Raw genomic sequence first — 18,492 nt, forward strand, 5'->3', positions numbered from 1 at the left:
AGAGGTCAGTCTAGCAGAAAGACATTTGTAAAAGGGTATCAGGAAGCTAAGAAAGTAGCAGAGTCAGAGAACCAGGCTTGGGACTCTGTGGTCATGGAGCCGACATCCAGTAAGCATTGCCTTTCAACCCGGGAGCCGTCACTAGAGCACATGGCAGCCCAGTCTGTAAGGAGTCTAGGAAATGGAGATTCCATCTTTCCAGCTCAGGACCACATGGAAAAGCAAGCCAGAAAGGAATTAGAATTGGTGTTGCGTAAGCTAGTCTGGCGGAGAAGGCAATGGCAAGCCACTCCAGTACTCTTGCCTAGAAAATCCCATGGATGGAGGAGCCTGGTAGGCTGTAGTCCATGGAGTCGCTAAGGGTCGGACATGACTGAGCGACTTCGCTTTCACTTTTCACTTTCACACATTGGAGAAGGAAATGGCAACCCACTCCAGTGTTCTTGCCTGGAGAATCCCAGGGAGGGGAGCCTGGTGGGCTTCCGTCTATGGGGTCACACAGAGTCGGACACGACTGAAGTGACTTAGCAGCAGCAGCAGCAGCAAGCTAGTCTGGAGAAAATGTCATTTCTTTAAAGGCCAGTTTATGATTTTAGATATTTTTCTTTGGGCATTGTTGTTGTTGTCCAGTCCCTCAGTCGTGTCTGACTCTTTGCAACCCCATGGACTGCAGCACGTCAGGCTTCCCAGTGCTTCACTGTCTCCTAGAGCTTGCTCAAACTCATGTCCATTGAGTCAGCGATGCCATCTAACCATCTAATCCTCTGCCACCCGCTTCTCCTCTTGCCCTCAATCTTTTCCAGCATCAGGGTCTTTTCCAGAGAGATGGCTTTTTGCATCAGGTAGGCAAAGTATTGGAGCTTCAGCTTCAGCATCAGTCCTTCCAATGAATATTGAGGACCGATTTCCTTTAGGATTGACTGGTTTCATCTCTTTGCTGTCCAAGGAACTCTCAAGAGTCTTTTCCACAATTTGAAAGCATCAGTTCTTTGGTGCTCAGCTTTCTTTATGGTCCAACTCTCACATCCGTACATGACTACTGGAAAAACCATAGGTTTAACTAGATGGACCTTTATCAGCATAGTGATGTCTCTGCTTTTTAATGTGCTGTCTAGGTTGATCATAGCTTTTCTTCCAAGGAGCAAGCATCTTTTAATTTCATGGCTACAGTCACCATCTGCCGTGATTTTGGAGCCCCCAAAATAAAGTCTGTCACTGTTTCCACTTTCTCTCCATCCAATTGCTATGAAGTGATGGGACTGGATGCCATGATCTTAGTTTTTTGAATGTTGAGTCTTAAGCAAGCTTTTTCACTTTCTTCTTTCACCGTCATCAAGAGGGCATAAGCATAGTTAGATCTTTCTCATGGTATGGTTTTGCTTTCCTATGAGTTCTCATACTGAAATTCTCATAACCTGATTTCTCTTTATCTCTGATCACTTATGAAAATGCCAGGTGTGTGACCAAAGACTATCACTTTGCAGTTATCAGTGATACTGATAATAGAGTCCAAGTGGCCCCCGGGACTTTGTAGTCTGACCCCAGCCAACCTGGACAGTCTCTGCTCCGGCCACTTCCCCACCGTCTGACAACACTTCGCCTTTTGCCTGATCACACCCCGCCCTCTCAGATTTTCACTTAAGCTTTGCCTCCTGCCTGGAACCCCTGTCCTATCTGTGCTAAGACAGCTCCTGCGCATTCTTCAGAATTCACCCTGAGCAGGCCTTCCTCTCTGAACTTTTCTTGATTCCCATAGGAAGCGTTAGATGGTTCTTCTGCATTTTACACTCGTCACCAGGCGCTGTGATTGTCTGTTTACACGGTTGGCTCTTCCCTAAGTGATTGAAAGGCACACTGAATGTATGTCGAACAAGAATGAATTTGAATCGTTGCTACAGAGTTGATTTCCAAAAATAAAAGGGAAAGAATCTTTTAGTAAGATTTGTGTGAGACATTTCTGCTTGAGTGTGTAAGAACTGTTTTTGGTTTGGTTTGGTTTTTAGAAACAGGTTTATAAATATATGCGTCTCATGTACACACGAACATAGCAGGATGTGAATAACCCCGAGAACTAGTTTTTGATGCTGTGTGAGGATTGCTGATGAAGCTGCTATTTGCTTACCTGTTTAAGGAATGAGAATATCTTTGGTTTCTTGCAGTGCCTTTGATTATTGCTGCATTAGCGCTAGCATTGTACATTTTCTCTTTTTGTCCAAAATAATCTTTTAAGAATGAAAATACAAGAGTGCATATAATTATGATGTATGTGTCTTGTTAGAATATATTGATAAATCCTTGAAAAGATGCAAAGGATGTGACCAGGGTGAGAAAACCAAGATTTCTTGGGAGATTCCCTCTATATATCTGGCATTGTTCTGGATGCTCCTATGCCCGTTACCTAGTTTAATTCTCAGAATGATCCACAGAGACAGGGGACACTGTTGCCATGGTACAGTGTTAAAAGTTTAGGTTCTGAAAGAAAAAAGTATCTTTTTAGGGTCACAGGTGTTTGGTGATAGAGTAAGATTGCAGACTCCAGTTTGTGTTGCTGTAAGTCTCATGTTTTTCTAACTCTGCTGGATTTGAGGTATAAACCGTATGTAAAAATAAGAATAATATTTGTTGTTTTTGTTCTTGGTATATGGAAAATGGCTAAATAAACTGTGACAGTAAAGTTAATATAAATTTTTTCTTAAGTTTGAGGAATTCAGTTTTAAGAAAAGAAACCTTTGTATAAGCTTCACTAATATTATTCATGAATACTGCTACTTCACTGGCTATGTTTCATTCTGGATTGCCCAGGCATCTGAGAGCATGCCCTTCAGAGGGTTATGATGACCACATAGGAAATTCTTCCTGGGCCACTGTAGGGTCATCCAGTCACTTTCCTTACTCTCTAAGGGAATAAACTTTCTCGGAAGATGAAAGAAGAAAGGAAATGTTGAGCATGAAATACCATTGTGAGGTCAAATGGAAGAGTTCCCAGAAGGCAGCCAGGAGGTCACCGGTGATGGTGCCAGAGAGGAGAATGGGGTCAACAGTGAAGCGAGCGAGAGAACGCAGGCTTGTGGTTATGGGGGAGCAGGGCAGGGGCGGGGTGAACTGGGGGATCGGGACTGGCATATACGCACTCTATATGTAAAATAGGTGACCAATAAGGGACTGCTCTATAGCACAGGAACTCTACTGTGTTCTGGATTGGTCTACATGGGGGAAGTATCTGAAAGAAGAGTGGGTGCATGTATAGTAACCAATTCACTTTGCTGTGGTGTTGAAACTAACATAGTGAACCAACTATACTCCAATCAAAATTAGAAGAAAAAAGTTGAATGGTCTGGAGCAAAAACAAGCAAAATGGAAGTAGGGACAAACACATAGAAGAAATGTACTTTTTCCCTTTTTTTTCCTGAAGTCTGAAAGGGGTGTCACAAGTAATCAAGTCTGAAGCTTTCCTTCTGCAGTGAGGGGAAACTGAGGCCCACAGAGAGAAACTTCTTGCCCAGCGTGGCTGGATGTGGCTTCACACTGCTGTAACCCAAGCTCAGTGATTTTTCTCCTGTACCACCATTTCTCTAGAAGAAGGAGAGTAAAAATGTTTGAGAACAGTTTTTTTTTTTTTTTTCTGACAAAGAGACTTTATTGGAAAGGGCACCCAGGTGGAGAGCAGTAGGGTAAGGGAACCCAGGAGAATAGCTCTGCCACGTAGCTCACAGTCTCGGGTTTTGTGGTGATGGGGTTAGTTTCCAGGTTGTCTTCAGCCAATCATTCTGACTCAGAGGCCTTCCTGGTGCTGCATGCCTTGTTCAGCCAAGACAGATCCCAGAGAGAAGGACTCTGGGAGGTGGTCGGACCTGTGGTGTCTCCTTTTGACCTTTCCCAAACTCTTCCGGTTGGTGGAGGCTTATTAGTTCCGAGAACAGTTTTAAAGAGAAACTTTCAACGATCTCTGTTGCAGAAGAGGTGCTTTTAAATTAAAATGGGCACTGCTGGGAGCATCTTCATTGTGTGTGGTTTCGTAGTTTGTATGAGAAACTGGGATAACTTGCGCAGTCCCTCAGCTGTTTGTCACCCAGCCCATGGGAATCCTGGAAAAATGATTAACTCTGAGGCCTGTGCTCTGGATCCATGGGAGAAACAGATGCTGTTCTCCATTCGCTTTCCTCTTGCTGTAACTCAGGCATTTTCAGAGGTCCTCTTCCCCCTGGAGTTAGAATTACTATGCTTTGTGATGCTTCATACTGTTTTTCTCCCCAGATTTGTAGTCTGATACCCAGTGGGCACATTTCACTGTGTACTCTAGCAGTCTTTATGTGATGGTGTCTATCAGGGTGCCTCTCTACCAGACACAAAGATTTGCTTCTGTTTTAGTTTCTGGTTAGTGTTAAAGTGATGTCTGCGCTCCTGTCACTGTGACGGTCAGACAGGGATGCTGCAGCCTGGCATCGGCGAGTCTCTGCTGGTGAAAGCAAGTGTGAAGGAGACCCTGTTCTAGCCCGTTCTGCCCTTCCTGCTTTCCGTTTTTGACCCATTACCTTTGTGTCCTCTCTCCCTGCACATTCACACTCTTCTAAGCTCCTGTCCTTCCCTTGCAGGCATGATAAAGCCAGCGGGGCCTCTGGGGGCTGCTCCCCCTGGGGGGATGTTGCCTCAGGGCCTCCCGCCTCCTGGACCCCATCAGTTTGGCCAGAACGGAGCTCATGTGCAAGGTCCTTCTCCACAAAGGTGAGCAAGAGGCTAACCCCCATGTGTGTAATCTACTGAAATTGTCTCACAGGTCCCACAAAGGTGAGCTGGAGGCTACCCCCATCTGTGTAATCTACTGAAATTGTCTCACAGGTCCCTTTTGGACGTGCAGTTTTGTCGATTGAAACTTTGACCTCTTGATGCCTCGAAAGGATCTATTGGAAAACTCAGGAAACAAAGCGTTTAGAAAAGTTAGGACATTGAAATACCAGTACTAATAAAATACCAATACTGTTAAAAAATAATGAAAATGACTTGTGTCAGTAGCTTTTAGTTTGGAATTATATTCATCTTGTGTGTATGCATGCTCAGTTGCTAAGTTGTGTCCGACTGCAACCCCACGGACTCTATCTGCCAGTCTCCTCAGTCCATGGGATTTCTCAGGCAAGAACACTGGAGTAGATTGCCATTTTCTTCTCCAGGGGATCTTCGCAATCCAGGGATTGAACCCACGTCTCCTGCATTGGCAGGTAGGTTTTTTACCACTGAGCCACCAGGGAAGCCCATATTCATCTTAGTGTTTTGTATTGATCTCTGATTCCTTCAGATGTCTGTGGTTTATATTTTCCAATGAAATTTTAAATCATCTGTTCTCTTAAATTCTTTACAGAGCTGAGTTCAATGCCAGTAGGTGCTGAATAAATACTTAAAAAATTAGATTGCGGCCAGTGGTGAAGACTGTGGATTTGGTGTGGAAGGCACACAGATGCCAGTGAAGGACTCTTGAAAGTCAGGGTGATACTAAAACCAACCCAGGAAATCAGTCTGTTTGTGTTTATAAATTAAGGAAGGGAGAAGTGGGAGGCGGGCCTAGAGAAGCCAAGGTGTGGGATGTGGGACATGCTGGGAGCCCTGCAACCCTTTGGGACTGTGCCCTGCGGGGCGAGCCCACCTCACACCTTCCTGGCTGGAATCCCATTGTCATGTGTCCTGTGAGATGTTGCTGTTGAGAATCTCAGTGCTAAGCGGTAGACAGTGTTTACGTTGGAATTTGTCCAAGGATTACCCAGAGGCTTTGTTTCCCAGGTTCCTTCCCTAGGTTGTCAGGCTGCAGGGTTGGGGTTGGGAGGGGAGTGGGCCCTCTGGAGGACTCTGGACCCTGCCGATGGTGAGGTCATTGGGTTACCTTTTCAAGGAGACCTAGTCCCTGATAATGGGGAAACTCCCTCTGGCATGTTTTAAATCATCACTGACAGGGCATTCATGAGGCTGTCTTTTCCTGGTTCTTGTTCTGATAACATTTTCCATTGAAATGGTAGGTCTGAGATGCAGTGAAGGTTATTGTAGGGATCACTGGATGAGTGAGTCTAAGTAATTTGGTTTCCATGGGATTGTGCTTTGAACAAGGAGCGTGAAGTCCAAGGCCCCAGTTCAGGACATGCCCCTCCGGCCCCCAGTCTCAACAGTATCGCAGTGGGGCCTGAGGGGAGGACACGAAGGTTGACCCCAGATGCCACCTCCGGTTCATTACCCTTCTGATGCTGGTGACCTTCCTAGGCCTCTAGATCTCATTTTCCTCACTTGCAAAATGAGGAAATAGAATTCTCAGTCCTGAATACAGGGGAGAAATTCTGGAGAAGTACATTGTTGTGGACTGTCAAGCAGGTCAGATTATTTTTTTAAAGAAATGCAAAAATAGAACAGCCACTTTGAAGTTAAAATTTGAGTCACCAGAAATAGCCTAGATTGCTTTGAACTTTTTGGTTATTTCCACTTGTTTTGCTTGAATTAGGTTGCTTATGTGTGTGTGTGTTAGTCACTCAGTTGTGTCCGACACTTTGCAACCCCATGGACTGTAGCCCCCTGGGCTTCTCTGTCCATGGAATTCTCCAGGCAAGATACTGGAGTGGGTTGCCGTTCTCCTCCCCAGGGGGTCTTTCCTACTCAGGGATTGGGCCTGGGTCTCCTCTGAGCCACGAGGGAAGCCCAGGTAAATCATGGACTTGGCCATCAGTCCCATCTTGGCTGTGTGGCTGTGCGCTCAGCACGGCGTCTGCCGCAGTGATGAGTAGCAGAGATGGTAGGGTCGGGCGTGTGAGATACTCGTGGCTCAGGCAGTTCTGGATGGACAAGTTACTCCACCTCTGTGCGCCTTGGTTTCCTCATCACAGGTGTAACAGTAAAGATGTTCTGGTGAGGATTTTGCTCATTAATCCGTGCAGGGAACCTCGCACAGTGCTCAGCACCCATGAAAGGCAAGGTGCGTTAGCGGTTATCAGCACCAGTCCAGTGGACTTGGGAAGTCTCCGGTGTGCGGCTTGCCCTGCCTGCTCGCTCAGTGTAGCTGCCTATCCCAGCTCCGCTGAGGACTCTGCCTGTGTTGTGATTCCTAGGGAGACGCTGACAGATCTTGCCCCATCTCTGTCTTCTCCTGTGCTGTTCAGTTGCTTCAGCTTACACTGAATTAAAGGTTGGAAGTGGAGCTATAGAGACTGAAGTTATGGTTGACGGTGGGGAACGATGGGGGTCAGGGATAGTTAGGGAGTTTGGGATTGTCATGTACGCACTGCTGTGCATGGATAACCAAAGAAGGACCTTCTGTATACCACAGGGAACGCTGCTCAATGTTATGTTGCAGCCTGGATAGGGGAGTAGTTTGGGGGAGAAGGGATACATGTTTATGTATGGTGGAATTCCTTTGCTGTTCACCTGAAACGATCACAATTTTGTTAATCAGCTAGACGCTAACACAAACTAAAAAGTTAAAAAAAAAAGGAGAGGTCTGGTGTTCAGGCTGAGCCTCTGTGGTGAGACTCCCTAGCCTCCAAGGATGCATTTCCGTGTCTGCAGTTCAGGGCAGGGCAAAGGGCCCAGTGACTGTGCTGGTGAGTCATTCCAGCCTGACGACAGGGGTTGTCAGAGAGCAAAGGTCACACATGGCCTTTTTGTGATGATATAGCACTTCAAGGAGTCATCTCTCCTGAGAGGACTCATCCTAGAAGTCTTTTCATTTTACCACATCCAAACTGTTGAATAAAGACGTGATCAATTCAGAGTCGTCCTGCTGGTTTAAATTTTAAAATCATAATTTTTATTTTTAAATATTGCTATTTCAAAGTTTCCTAAAACTTAAAAATCATACCTAGTCATTTGGCTTTTTTATCTTGGCTGAGGCAGAATAATGTCTTAAAATTGTAAATGGTACTAAAGTTATCTACAATGTGTTACTGCTGGGTGGGATTAATTTCTTATATAAAATCTGTAACCTAAAGTTCCATTGTTAAATTTTTAAGGGAAAATTTAATTGTAAGTGTTTTGTTTTGACCCAAGAAATGGGAAATTATGTGAGAGGGAAGGTGGGAAGGAGACTCGTCTTCTCAAATGGAAGCTATTTTTAGGGTGAATCTACCAAGAAATTGGTTTCAATGGAAAAGTAGAAAACAAGAAAAATAAGAGGAACACATAGTTGTGTTGTTTTTCTTTTTTTGTGTGTGTATGTGTAAAGCAGTGACGATTTGGCAGAGCTTTTTTTTATTCAGTGGGCTTAGTATTTAAAAATCTAGATTTTGTAGCAATCAAATCTTGAAAATTTGGTACCTTACCTCCAGATTCTAACAAACTTCAGCATGTCACTCACTTCTTCTTAGGCAATTTGTTAACTTGAAGATGAAAAGTGTTTGAGGTTGAGCAGACCACAGACAGCTGAGTCATCTCTTGAGAGGTTTAGGGTGAAACTGAGGCTCACTTCTGATATTTATTAATCCTTAGGTTATAACCCTTTATGGTTCTTTTTGATTACTTCTTCTGACGGTCAATGAAACGGTTAATTAAAATATGTAATTGAATAAAAAAAATAATAAAATATGTAATTGGAGCTTTTCTATTCTAATTTTCATTATAATTGTGTTAAATCTATAGATTTAACTTGTAAAGGATTGATCTCTTAGTAACTTTGAATCTTTTGATTTATAAACAAGTATATCCCTCTATTTAAGTCTACTTTAATTTCTCTCAGCAGTAATGTATATCTTCTGGTATAGAGGTTTTGCACTTATTTTGTTAAATTCATTCCCAATATTGTATGTTTTTCAATGGTATTATAAACGGTGTATTTTAAACTTTCACTTCATTGTTTGTTGCTAGTATATAGAAATAGAATTCATTTTTGCAAAAAAAAAAAAAAAAGTGAATGGTTCTTAGCCAAGAAACATACTCAGTGGAGTAATCAATGAGAAACACTTAAATCTGTATGATTTTTCATTCTAACCACATTATATTTAGAGCGGGGAAAGGGACTGTTCCATTTTTTGGGTTGAAAACTGAGAGCTACAAGGAATTACTTGGCTTGTCCCAGCTCACACAGCAAGTCTTTAGGTTAGGAATCAGGGGCCTGGATTCTCACCTAAGCTCTGAGATCCACGTGGCCTTGAATAAACTAATTTAGAAAAGTAATGAAACTTGAAAAATATTAAACTACTTTGTATGTTTAAGATGTTTTGTTAATCATTTCATATGTATGTCAGCTTTTAAAAATATTTTTATTAAAAAGTTGTCTAATAAAAGTTATCCTTTTAATACTACTTTATTTTTACTTTTAAGTTGATAATATTGCTTGACTGATTCATGTTGACATATGGCAAAAACCACCACAATATTGTAATCATCTTTCAATTAAAATTGATTAATTTAAAAAATCCAATATGTTTAAGAGTTAGGTTGATCAGAAAAAAAAATTGCAAATTTCTGATGCCTAACTTCTAGAATATGTATTAGGCAGTGAATGATAAGTTGGCATTTATGGGTCAAAAAGTAACAGCTAATGGTTATTCAGTCTCTCATTCTGTATTTTATATCTTTAACCTTTTGTTAAACAGTACTTGAGGGTGCTTGTCCTACTTCTATTTGAAACGTATTTCATCCTGTCTATACTGTCTCTTTAAAAGTGATTCACAGGATTTTATATTTAAAAAATATTGTTAACATCTATGAAATATTTCTGAACATGTTGGGGAAATGTTTTTTCTCAGAAGAGTGACTGATACTGCCTGCCTTCTCCGGTTAGCCCGCACCCTGTTCCTGGACCTCACACTGCAGTCACTAATACGTTCTGTAGCATATGTGCATTCTGCCTGTGTGCAAATGTTTCATTTATACGTGCAACCCCATGAATGAGTTTTAAGAAAAAGACAAAGAGCATAATTTTTTGAAAAAAATGAAGTGATTTCTTTTTATGAAGCAATGGATTTAGAAAGCATATCTTTAACACGGTTCTCAAAAACGTAGTTCTAAGTGATCATAAAGATACAGTCAACAAACATTTTAGTTTTCTTGATTTCTGTCCTGTTGATCATTAGCCCATAGGGCTAATGGACTCAGCTTCCTAAATTGATTTCCAAAGCTTGTTAAGTGATTATCATTAGCTTTCTTTTTTTTTTTTTTGGCCAGGTGTCTTGATATCTTTAGCATGTGAACATAACTATGGGATGGTGCTGCACGATTGATTTTGAGCTCACATTGAGGTTAAAGACGGATCATGTAAACTAGTCCTTTTCCTGGTGCCCGCTAGATGGGCTGAGTTAACTTTGCAAGTTGTTGTATGTTATTTGCATGTGACATTAACACCCCTTTTCTCTCTCAGATTTCCTGGCCCTCCACCTGTCAACAGTGCGGCCCCTTCCTACCCACCATACTCGCCCTCAACACAGTCATCGTATCCAAGTCCGGGGTCCACTTCGTCCATCGCCCAGCTGGGCAGTCAACTCAATGCTATGCACATTAACAACTATGGTAACAATTTCATTTTTCATGCTTATTGACTGCCTTGTTTCATGAGTATTTTTAGTAAGAAACTTTCTCCTTAGATTCAAAATAGCCATATCTCTGCTATACTATATTGAACTAATTTTGGACATTTTCATATAAATTATCTGTATTATATGTGGCAGTAATTTTTTTTTCCCAAATCATGCTGCCATTTATTTCAAGGTAAGTGAAGGACCTGCAGAATGCCTTACATTCAACACTAGACCAATAAAAAAAAATACTGACTTTACAAATAAACGTTAGAATAGTGAAATTACTTTAAGAAATGTAAGTATTTACCCTGTGTTTATTATGAGGCCCACAAATCAAAAATATAGTACTCTTTGTTTCACAGTGCGTTTTAAATTCTGCATTAGATCATGGGAGGAATGGAAGCTCAGATGTTGTGAGGCAGAAAAGAATAATAGAGAAAACAGTTACAGTACTGAGATGTACATCAGTAGAAATGCTGTCTATTTTAGGAACCATGGAAATGTTCACGGCAACAACTGCAGGGTCAGCCATTGATCTTGATGACAAATGCTTTCATTACTTATAGTTAGTTTCTTAAAAGTATCGGTAAAACTCCCCTCAGAATGTTTTCTTTTACTGATTTCAAAATGGATACACCTTCAAAGCAGCAACTCAGTTTCACATAATCAGAGAAAGGAAAAAATTATCTGGTTCTACAATTTCAAATATGACTGGATAGAATTTTAGTTGCTAGTCTCTTCTCCTTCGTGACTTCTTCCTACTTCCAAAATCCATTCTATCAAGTCAAGCACAGGATGCAAATAATTTATTGACCTGAGTAAATAATGCTTGTTATGTAAAACATTTTTTTCTTCTGTATGATTTTCTATACTCTGTACCAAAGTTTAGTTGCTCAGTCGTGTCCGACTCTTTGTGACCCCATGGACTGCAGCACGCCAGGCTTCCAGTCCACTTTTCAGGAAAAGACTCTGATGCTGGGAGGGATTGGGGGCAGGAGGAGAAGGGGACGACGGAGAATGAGATGGCTGGATGGCATCACTGACTTGATGGATGTGAGTTTGAGTGAACTCCGGGAGTTGGTGATGGACAGGGAGGCCTGGCGTGCTGTGATTCATGGGGTCGCAAAGAGTCAGACATGACTGAGCGACTGAACTGAACTGAACTGAACTGAATGCCATGTATTAGGAAAAGTGAATGCAACTGAGTTAAAATTTATCCCTCTAATTTTCTATCATTACAAATGTAGCTCTTTTAAAATTCTTCACTTGTATAAAATACCCCAAATAGGATTTGTGTTACTGTCCAAATGATGATTTCTTCTTATGGAGGAAAAAATTGACTTGTAAGAATGCCTTCTTGCTTTACATGGGAAGAGGAGTGTCCCTGTATATATGTGGTGGAACTGAAAGTGTTGCAGAGTTTGGTGTTTAGGTGGGCTGGTCTTCTGTTTTTGCCTAGGTTCAGGGGTGGCTCCCCCCAGCCAGGGCCCGCCTGGCCCTGCGTCAGCAGCGTCATTCCAGGGGCCTCCACAGCCTCCACAGCCGTCCATTTTGCAGCCTGGATCTCAGATTCTCCCCCCACCGCCCACTGCACTAAACGGTCCTGGTGCCTCAGCCTTGCCTCCGTCAGCGCACAGACCAGACGGGCTCCCTGGGCCTGCTCCTCCGAACGCCCAGTACCAGCCCACGCCTCTCCCAGGACAGACCCTGGGCCCTGGATATCCTGCACAGCAGGGTAAGGTCGCCTTGGGTTACCTGGGGGTACCCTTAATTGGGAATCAGGTTTGTTCCTATGGTACTAGACATCCATCCCTTACTGTTTTTGAATAGTGTAACGAGTAAAAAGACAAGGGGAACTGTAGATGTTTGCTTTTAATTCCCTGCCTTATTTAATATGAAAAGCGCAGCATGCTCGACTGACCAGCATAGTATTGTCAGTGAGCCCTCTGTCTGCGGCTGGGGTTATAGTCACTTCTTTTTAAATTTTCTTCCAAGCAGCCAACTACGGGCCCCCAGTGGCAGGGGCACAGCTCTCCTACCCGGGAGGCTTCCCGGGAGGGCCTGCACAGATGGCTGGCCCACCTCAGCCCCAGAAGAAGCTGGATCCCGACTCCATTCCCAGCCCAGTAAGTGCTTTGCTCTCCATCTCCCTCACGAAGAACCCATTCTTCACTCAGAGCTCTCAGAAACACTTCAGCTTGTCAGCGTTCACCCTGTCCTTTATCGTCCAAGCACAACACCCATCACGTGGGTGAGGCTCGCTTCCCTCTGTGTATGTACGGGGTGGGGAGGGCGCGTCATGGTGTACCAGCGGTCTCCATGAAAGAGGCAGCCTATGTGGGCTTGTTTGGTATCATGTAATCTTGGCAGGATCCACTGATGTTTATTCTCATGTGCATCAGCAGTATTTATTGATACTTAATACTTTGGCCTCTTCATGCGACAAGTTCACTCACTGGAAAAGAGTCTGATGCTGGGAGGGATTGGGGGTGGGAGGAGACGGGGACGACAGAGAATGAGATGGCTGGATGGCATCACCGACTCGATGGACATGAGTTTGAGTGAACTCTGGGAGTTGGTGATGGACAGGGAGGCCTGGCGTGCTGTGATTCATGGGGTCGCAAAGAGTCGGACACCACTGAGCGACTGAACTGAACTAAACTGAATGATTCATTTGTAATAAGAATATATTCTATATAAAAATGCTATTTTCAGAAACTAAAAGATCCTTTCAGGATACCTATAGGAGTGAAAGTACAAAGTATTTTACATATTTTTAAAAACTGCTTTAAATAAAATTAGAGCTATAACTTATTCTCCTCCACCGAAGTGATTTTCTTTAGAGGAGTACTCTTTAGTAACTGTATCAGTCAGCTTTATTAGGTTTAGTCTGCATAATAAACAGTCCTCAATTTAGTTTATATCCACAAAGATTTATTTATCACCTAGGTTACCTGTCAGCTGCATTAGCTGCAGTTTGATTTTAGATTCTGCTCCATATGCCCTTATCACTCCAGAATCCAAAGTGAATGGACATCCCTACTGGGGACATGTATTATCATGATAAAGGGAGAAAAGGAGGAAAACTGTTTAAAAGATGCAATAGCTCTTAAAGCTTCCAGTCAGATGTAACACATGTCAAAATCACTCACATGTCCTTGGCTGCAGCAAGTCGTATATCAAAGCCTGATGTCAGTGGCGGAGGGATATAAATGTTTGCCTCAGCAATTGGAAGTCTTATGGCTCTGAGCAGGGATGTAAACTCCTTTGGTGTAAGAATGAAATTGTTTACAGTTAACTTTCATCTTTGAAGTGGTTTTATAAACATGAGTAGAAAAATTTAGAAAGAGATTAAAGAGCACTAAGAGATACTATGTTTATATTTTATATTATTTATAACCTAACTTTTGTATTAACAAATCATCAGAAAACTTAGTAGCTCAGAAGCACTATTTATTCATGCTCATGAGTCTGGGCAGGTTTGCTAATCGGGACTGGATTTGACTGATTTGGGCTTGCTTTGTGCATGTGGGGTCAGCTAGAGGCTCGGCTGGAGTCTGAATGGTCTAGGATGGTCTGTGCGTTTTCTGTGGTTGCTGTAGCCAAGTGCCATGAACTTGGTAGCTTAAAGCAACAGAACTTTCTCGTCTTTGAATTCTGGAGGTGGCACGCCTGAAGTCAGTGTGTAGGCAGGGCCGTGCTCCCTCCAGAAGCTCCGTGAGAGAGCCTGCTCCTTGTCGTTTCTTTGCAGCCTTTGCCTCTGTTGTTGCATCACCTTTCCCCCTCTCTGTCTTCTCCTCCAGGTGTCAGTCTCAAAACTGCTTGTGCCTCTCCGTAAGTTTCATGTGATTCCCTGTAGGGTCCACCAGATAACCTAGAATAAGCATCATCTCTCAGAATTCTTAAATTTGATCAATTCTTTTGCTGTATGCAGTGTTTTTGTTGTTTAGTTAGTAAGCTGTGTTCGATTCTTTTGTGACCCCATGGGTTGTAGCCCACCAGGCTCCTCTGTCCATGGGATTCTCCAGGCAGGAATACTGGAGTGGGTAACCATTTCCTTCTCCAGGGGATCTTCCCAACCCAGGGGCCAAACTTGCATCTCCCGCTTTGCCGGCAGATTCTTTCCCTTCTGAGCCCCCGGGAAAGCCCCATATGCAGTGCCCTTATTGATGATCATATTTCCAGCCATTACTTTACTAGCTTAACATTGGGTTGGCCAAAATGTTCACTCAGGTTTTCCTGTATGATAGTATGGAAAAACCCAAACGAACTTTTTGGCCAGCCCAATGTTAAATTATTCCGCTTGAAGAAGTACCAAGTACTTGTGTGATCACAGTTTACCTTCTTATTTCTCTGCAGCCTCTGGGTCGTTTCACTTCATTCTCTGACGCTTTCTTCTGACAGCCGGTCTGTTCGTCTCTCCAGTACTGTCTCTGCCGCAGTTACTGGCAGTTTTACCATCCATCTGTAGAAGCTTCCATCTCCAGTGTCTCTCAGTTCTTCATCTTCCTCTCTTCCCACGTGCTTTTTCATCTGCCCCACATCTAGTCTTACCATGGATCCTGTCATTGCCAACAACCATATACCTTCGAAGTCTCAGTTGAAAACATCCTGTCCTGCACCCACTGCCGCTTATCTTTTCAGCTCAGTCCCTTTAGGACTCAAACTCCCATAATACTCCGCCCACCAGGATTTGCAGTCTACCACTTTTTCTTGATTCCCGTCACCTTCATCTTCTCACTTCTCTTCTGCAGCTTAGATTACGTGATCCATAATTATAAATCTGTCCCTTGCGTCTTCTGCTCTGAATTCCTTTGCCCCCTCCCTCCCCTGAATTCATCTAGAAAATTCCCATTTGTTGTTAAACTAACTTTCCACCTACTCTGGTTAGGCGAAGACAACTCGAGAAAGATGCATGCCACGCTTACTGGTCTCACTTTGAATTCATAACCACGTTGTGTTTTTCTGAAACCTGGCTGTGTGAAATACCAACAGGTGGAACATTTAAAATCACCGATGCCTTGCTCCCAGCCCCCCACATTATAATTTAATTGTACTGTGCCTTGTGGTTTTCCACAGTTTCTCTATTAATTCTAATGTGCAGCAAGTTTGGAGACCATCACCCGCCTCAGCTGACCCCCTTCCATTTCCCTGGACGACTGTCATTTCTTCTCTCTTGAAACTTCTGATACTACCTTTCCCTTTTCTGACTCTTTAACGATCACCTTGCTTCTGAGAAAACAGAAGAAATGCAGAGACCCTCTGCATGCCTCATTTCCACATCTCCCCGCGTCTGTTCCCGTTTGCCCCTCTTCCTGCTGTTAGTGAGAATAAGCTTGTCCATACTCTGAACCAAGGCCGTCACCTCCACTTGTGCCTGGGAATCCATCCCTTATGGCCTTTCAAGAACAGCCTCCCAGAAAATGTCCACTGAATTCAGTTCAGTTCAGTTCAGTCGCTCAGTCGTGTCCGACTCTCCGCGACCCCAAGAATCACAGCACGCCAGGCTTCCCTGTCCATCACCAACTCCCGGAGTACACTCAAATTCACATCCATAGAGTTGGTGATGCCATCCAGCCATCTCATTCTCTGTCGTCCCCTTCTCCTCCTGCCCCCAATCCCTCCCAGCATCAGAGTCTTTTCCAGTGAGTCAGCTCGTTGCATGAGGTGGCCAAAGTATTGGAGTTTCAGCTTTAGCATCAGTCCTTCCAATGAGTTCTCAAAAACAAACAACCATCACTAGGATATATGTCTATATATGGAAATAAATTTGTTTTAAAGAATTGGTTTCCTTGATTGTTGGGGACTGGCAATACCAAAATCTGCTGGGCTGGCCAGCATGCTGGAGACACAGAAAGAGCTGATGTTGCAGCTGGAGTCTGAAGGTGTCTGGAAGCAAAATTCTCTCTTCCTCTGGGGACCCTGTTCTTTTTCTCTTCATCCTTCAGCAGGTTGGATGAGGCCCACCCACTGCTTCATTCAAAGTCTGCTGATTAAATTCTAACCATATATTTTTTTAAAATGCCTTCACAGCAAGATCTGGACTGGTGTTTGTAACTGGGTACCGTGACCCAGCTACACACACACACACGCACCGTTCTGTCCTGGGCCCTCCCTGCTCTTCTCCATCGCGCCAGTCACACCAGTCCCCTTGTTCTTCTCAGCCAGATGTCCTCCTGCCTCTAGGCCTTTGCACATGCTCTCCTCTCTGCCTAGACCTCTTCCCTGACATGGATGCAGAGCATGGCTCGGTTCTGCATTTCCTTCACATCCTCTTTGCTCATCCCTGAGCTCACTTGCACCCTTATCCACATCGCTCGTATCCATAGCACTTATGACCTCACAGAGGGTGTATCTGATTTATGCATTTATCTCCTGTCTTCCGAACTAGAATGTCAGCTCCAAGGGGTCCAGGATTTGGTTTTGTTCACCGCTGTGTCCCTAACACACAAAACAGGGCCTAGGACAGAGTATGCCCTCACATATTTGTTGAATGAATGTTAACAACAAAAGCAATAAGCAGTATATGTTGTGATTTACTTCAGACTCCTAAAATATACACATACAAATCAGTCCAATAGTATTTTTATCTTAAAAGTAATGAAATAGCAATGCCTTATGGAACCTGTTTATATTCTTATTACCAAAGTAGAATGCTTTTGCTAACTAAAATAATTCTTCCTTCTGGAAAGAAAGATGTGAAATCATATTTTCTGATCTGTTGCATGCCAGTCCTGCACTAAGGGCTCACTCCATGTTCGGATGGTGGTCTTGATCCACACTTTTGGAGTGGAGGACACTGGTGTCACCATCAGACTCTTCCTCACTCTCTGATCAGCGGGAGGGTTATCCAGAATTTGAGCTCTCCCGCCTCCCTTTTTCTCTAACCGTGCCAAAGTGCAAATGGTTCTGCTCTAAGCGGCCTGCCTTAGCGGTGCACGTGCGTCTTGTTATCTTGCCTCCCTTGTCTGTCTTGTTCATTTATCTCAGGAAAATCACTTTCTTTTTTCTCTTTCCTGATTCTATTTTATGAGAGCAAAATACTCTATTCATAGCAGAGAAGTGTGAAAGTAATTCTAGTGGCACATCTTCTGGAGGAGAAAGAAATCCATAAACTTTGAAGTGGCATTAGTGTTATCAGGAGTTACTGTCAATCAAGCTGAAACCCTTTGAGAACTGAGGCACACTCAAAACCTCTATTGAGATTTCTCTGTGGTGCTTTATGTCTAAGCTGTTTTCCGAGAACATGGATTTGAGGTTTAAAATTAAAGCTCTATTTTTAATAATCAGAAAAAGAATATATGCATATGAATCACTTTGCTGTATACCTAAAACTAATATGGTATTATAATTCAACTATGCTTCAACTTAAAAAAAAATCTCCTAACAGAAAGAAAAGAAACCATTGCTCAATCCAATAAAAACTATATATTTAGAAATTACTGGAACTGTTATATTTCTTACTCTCTTTGTAGTATTCTTGATCTCTTTGCAGTATTCTAGCAAAGACGTGTATTTATTTAGAAGTGTATGATTACCACTTGTCATTGTTTCTTTGGAGGCAGTGCTTTGTAAGTTGCAAATGGCTAATTTAAAACAAAGTTTCTGGAAGCATAGTCTATTTGGAGACTGAGAGCTATCTAAGATCAATATATAGATTATTGTGGTTTTTACCTCACTTTCGTATTTAACACTTCATTCATTGAAATGATGACAGTAAATGTTGATAATAGAAAAACTACTCCAGTTTTGAAGAAACCAGACAACCCTGTGGTTGAAATATGGAGTGTGATTACAGTGTTTTAGTTTTTCTCCTTGCTTCTTTTCTCTGCACATGGTAGCTTTTAGTCTCATTTGTATCTTACAGTAGTTGTAAGATTAATTGAATAAGAATTTAAATCCTATGAAATTAAAGAGAAATGTGTGGATTTAAAAGCAGGCTAAATCTATCTCTGATATGTTGTAGAAACCAGTGATATCAGTGCCAACTGGGGTATGGATTGGACGAGATGGG

General features: G+C 42.8%; 1 protein-coding gene across 2 annotated transcripts in view; it reads left to right on the plus strand.

Annotated features, from left to right (window-relative positions):
* SEC24D (SEC24 homolog D, COPII component) overlaps positions 1 to 18,492 on the plus strand; it is a 114,204-nt gene that overhangs the window by 8,287 nt on the left and 87,425 nt on the right. Inside the window, exons 3-6 of one of the 2 annotated variants that reach the window (XM_055434892.2) lie at positions 4,593 to 4,722; positions 10,322 to 10,470; positions 11,938 to 12,213; positions 12,474 to 12,604. In XM_055434892.2, the coding sequence (XP_055290867.1) occupies positions 4,593 to 4,722; positions 10,322 to 10,470; positions 11,938 to 12,213; positions 12,474 to 12,604 (686 nt within the window). The remainder of the gene's footprint in view (positions 1 to 4,592; positions 4,723 to 10,321; positions 10,471 to 11,937; positions 12,214 to 12,473; positions 12,605 to 18,492) is intronic. The other variant, XM_055434893.2, reaches the window with a different exon arrangement.

This window comes from Moschus berezovskii, chromosome 5 (genome assembly GCF_049115385.1).
Source record: "Moschus berezovskii isolate FMDL1 chromosome 5, NW_MosBer_1.0, whole genome shotgun sequence".
NCBI classification, from domain to species: domain Eukaryota; kingdom Metazoa; phylum Chordata; class Mammalia; order Artiodactyla; family Moschidae; genus Moschus; species Moschus berezovskii.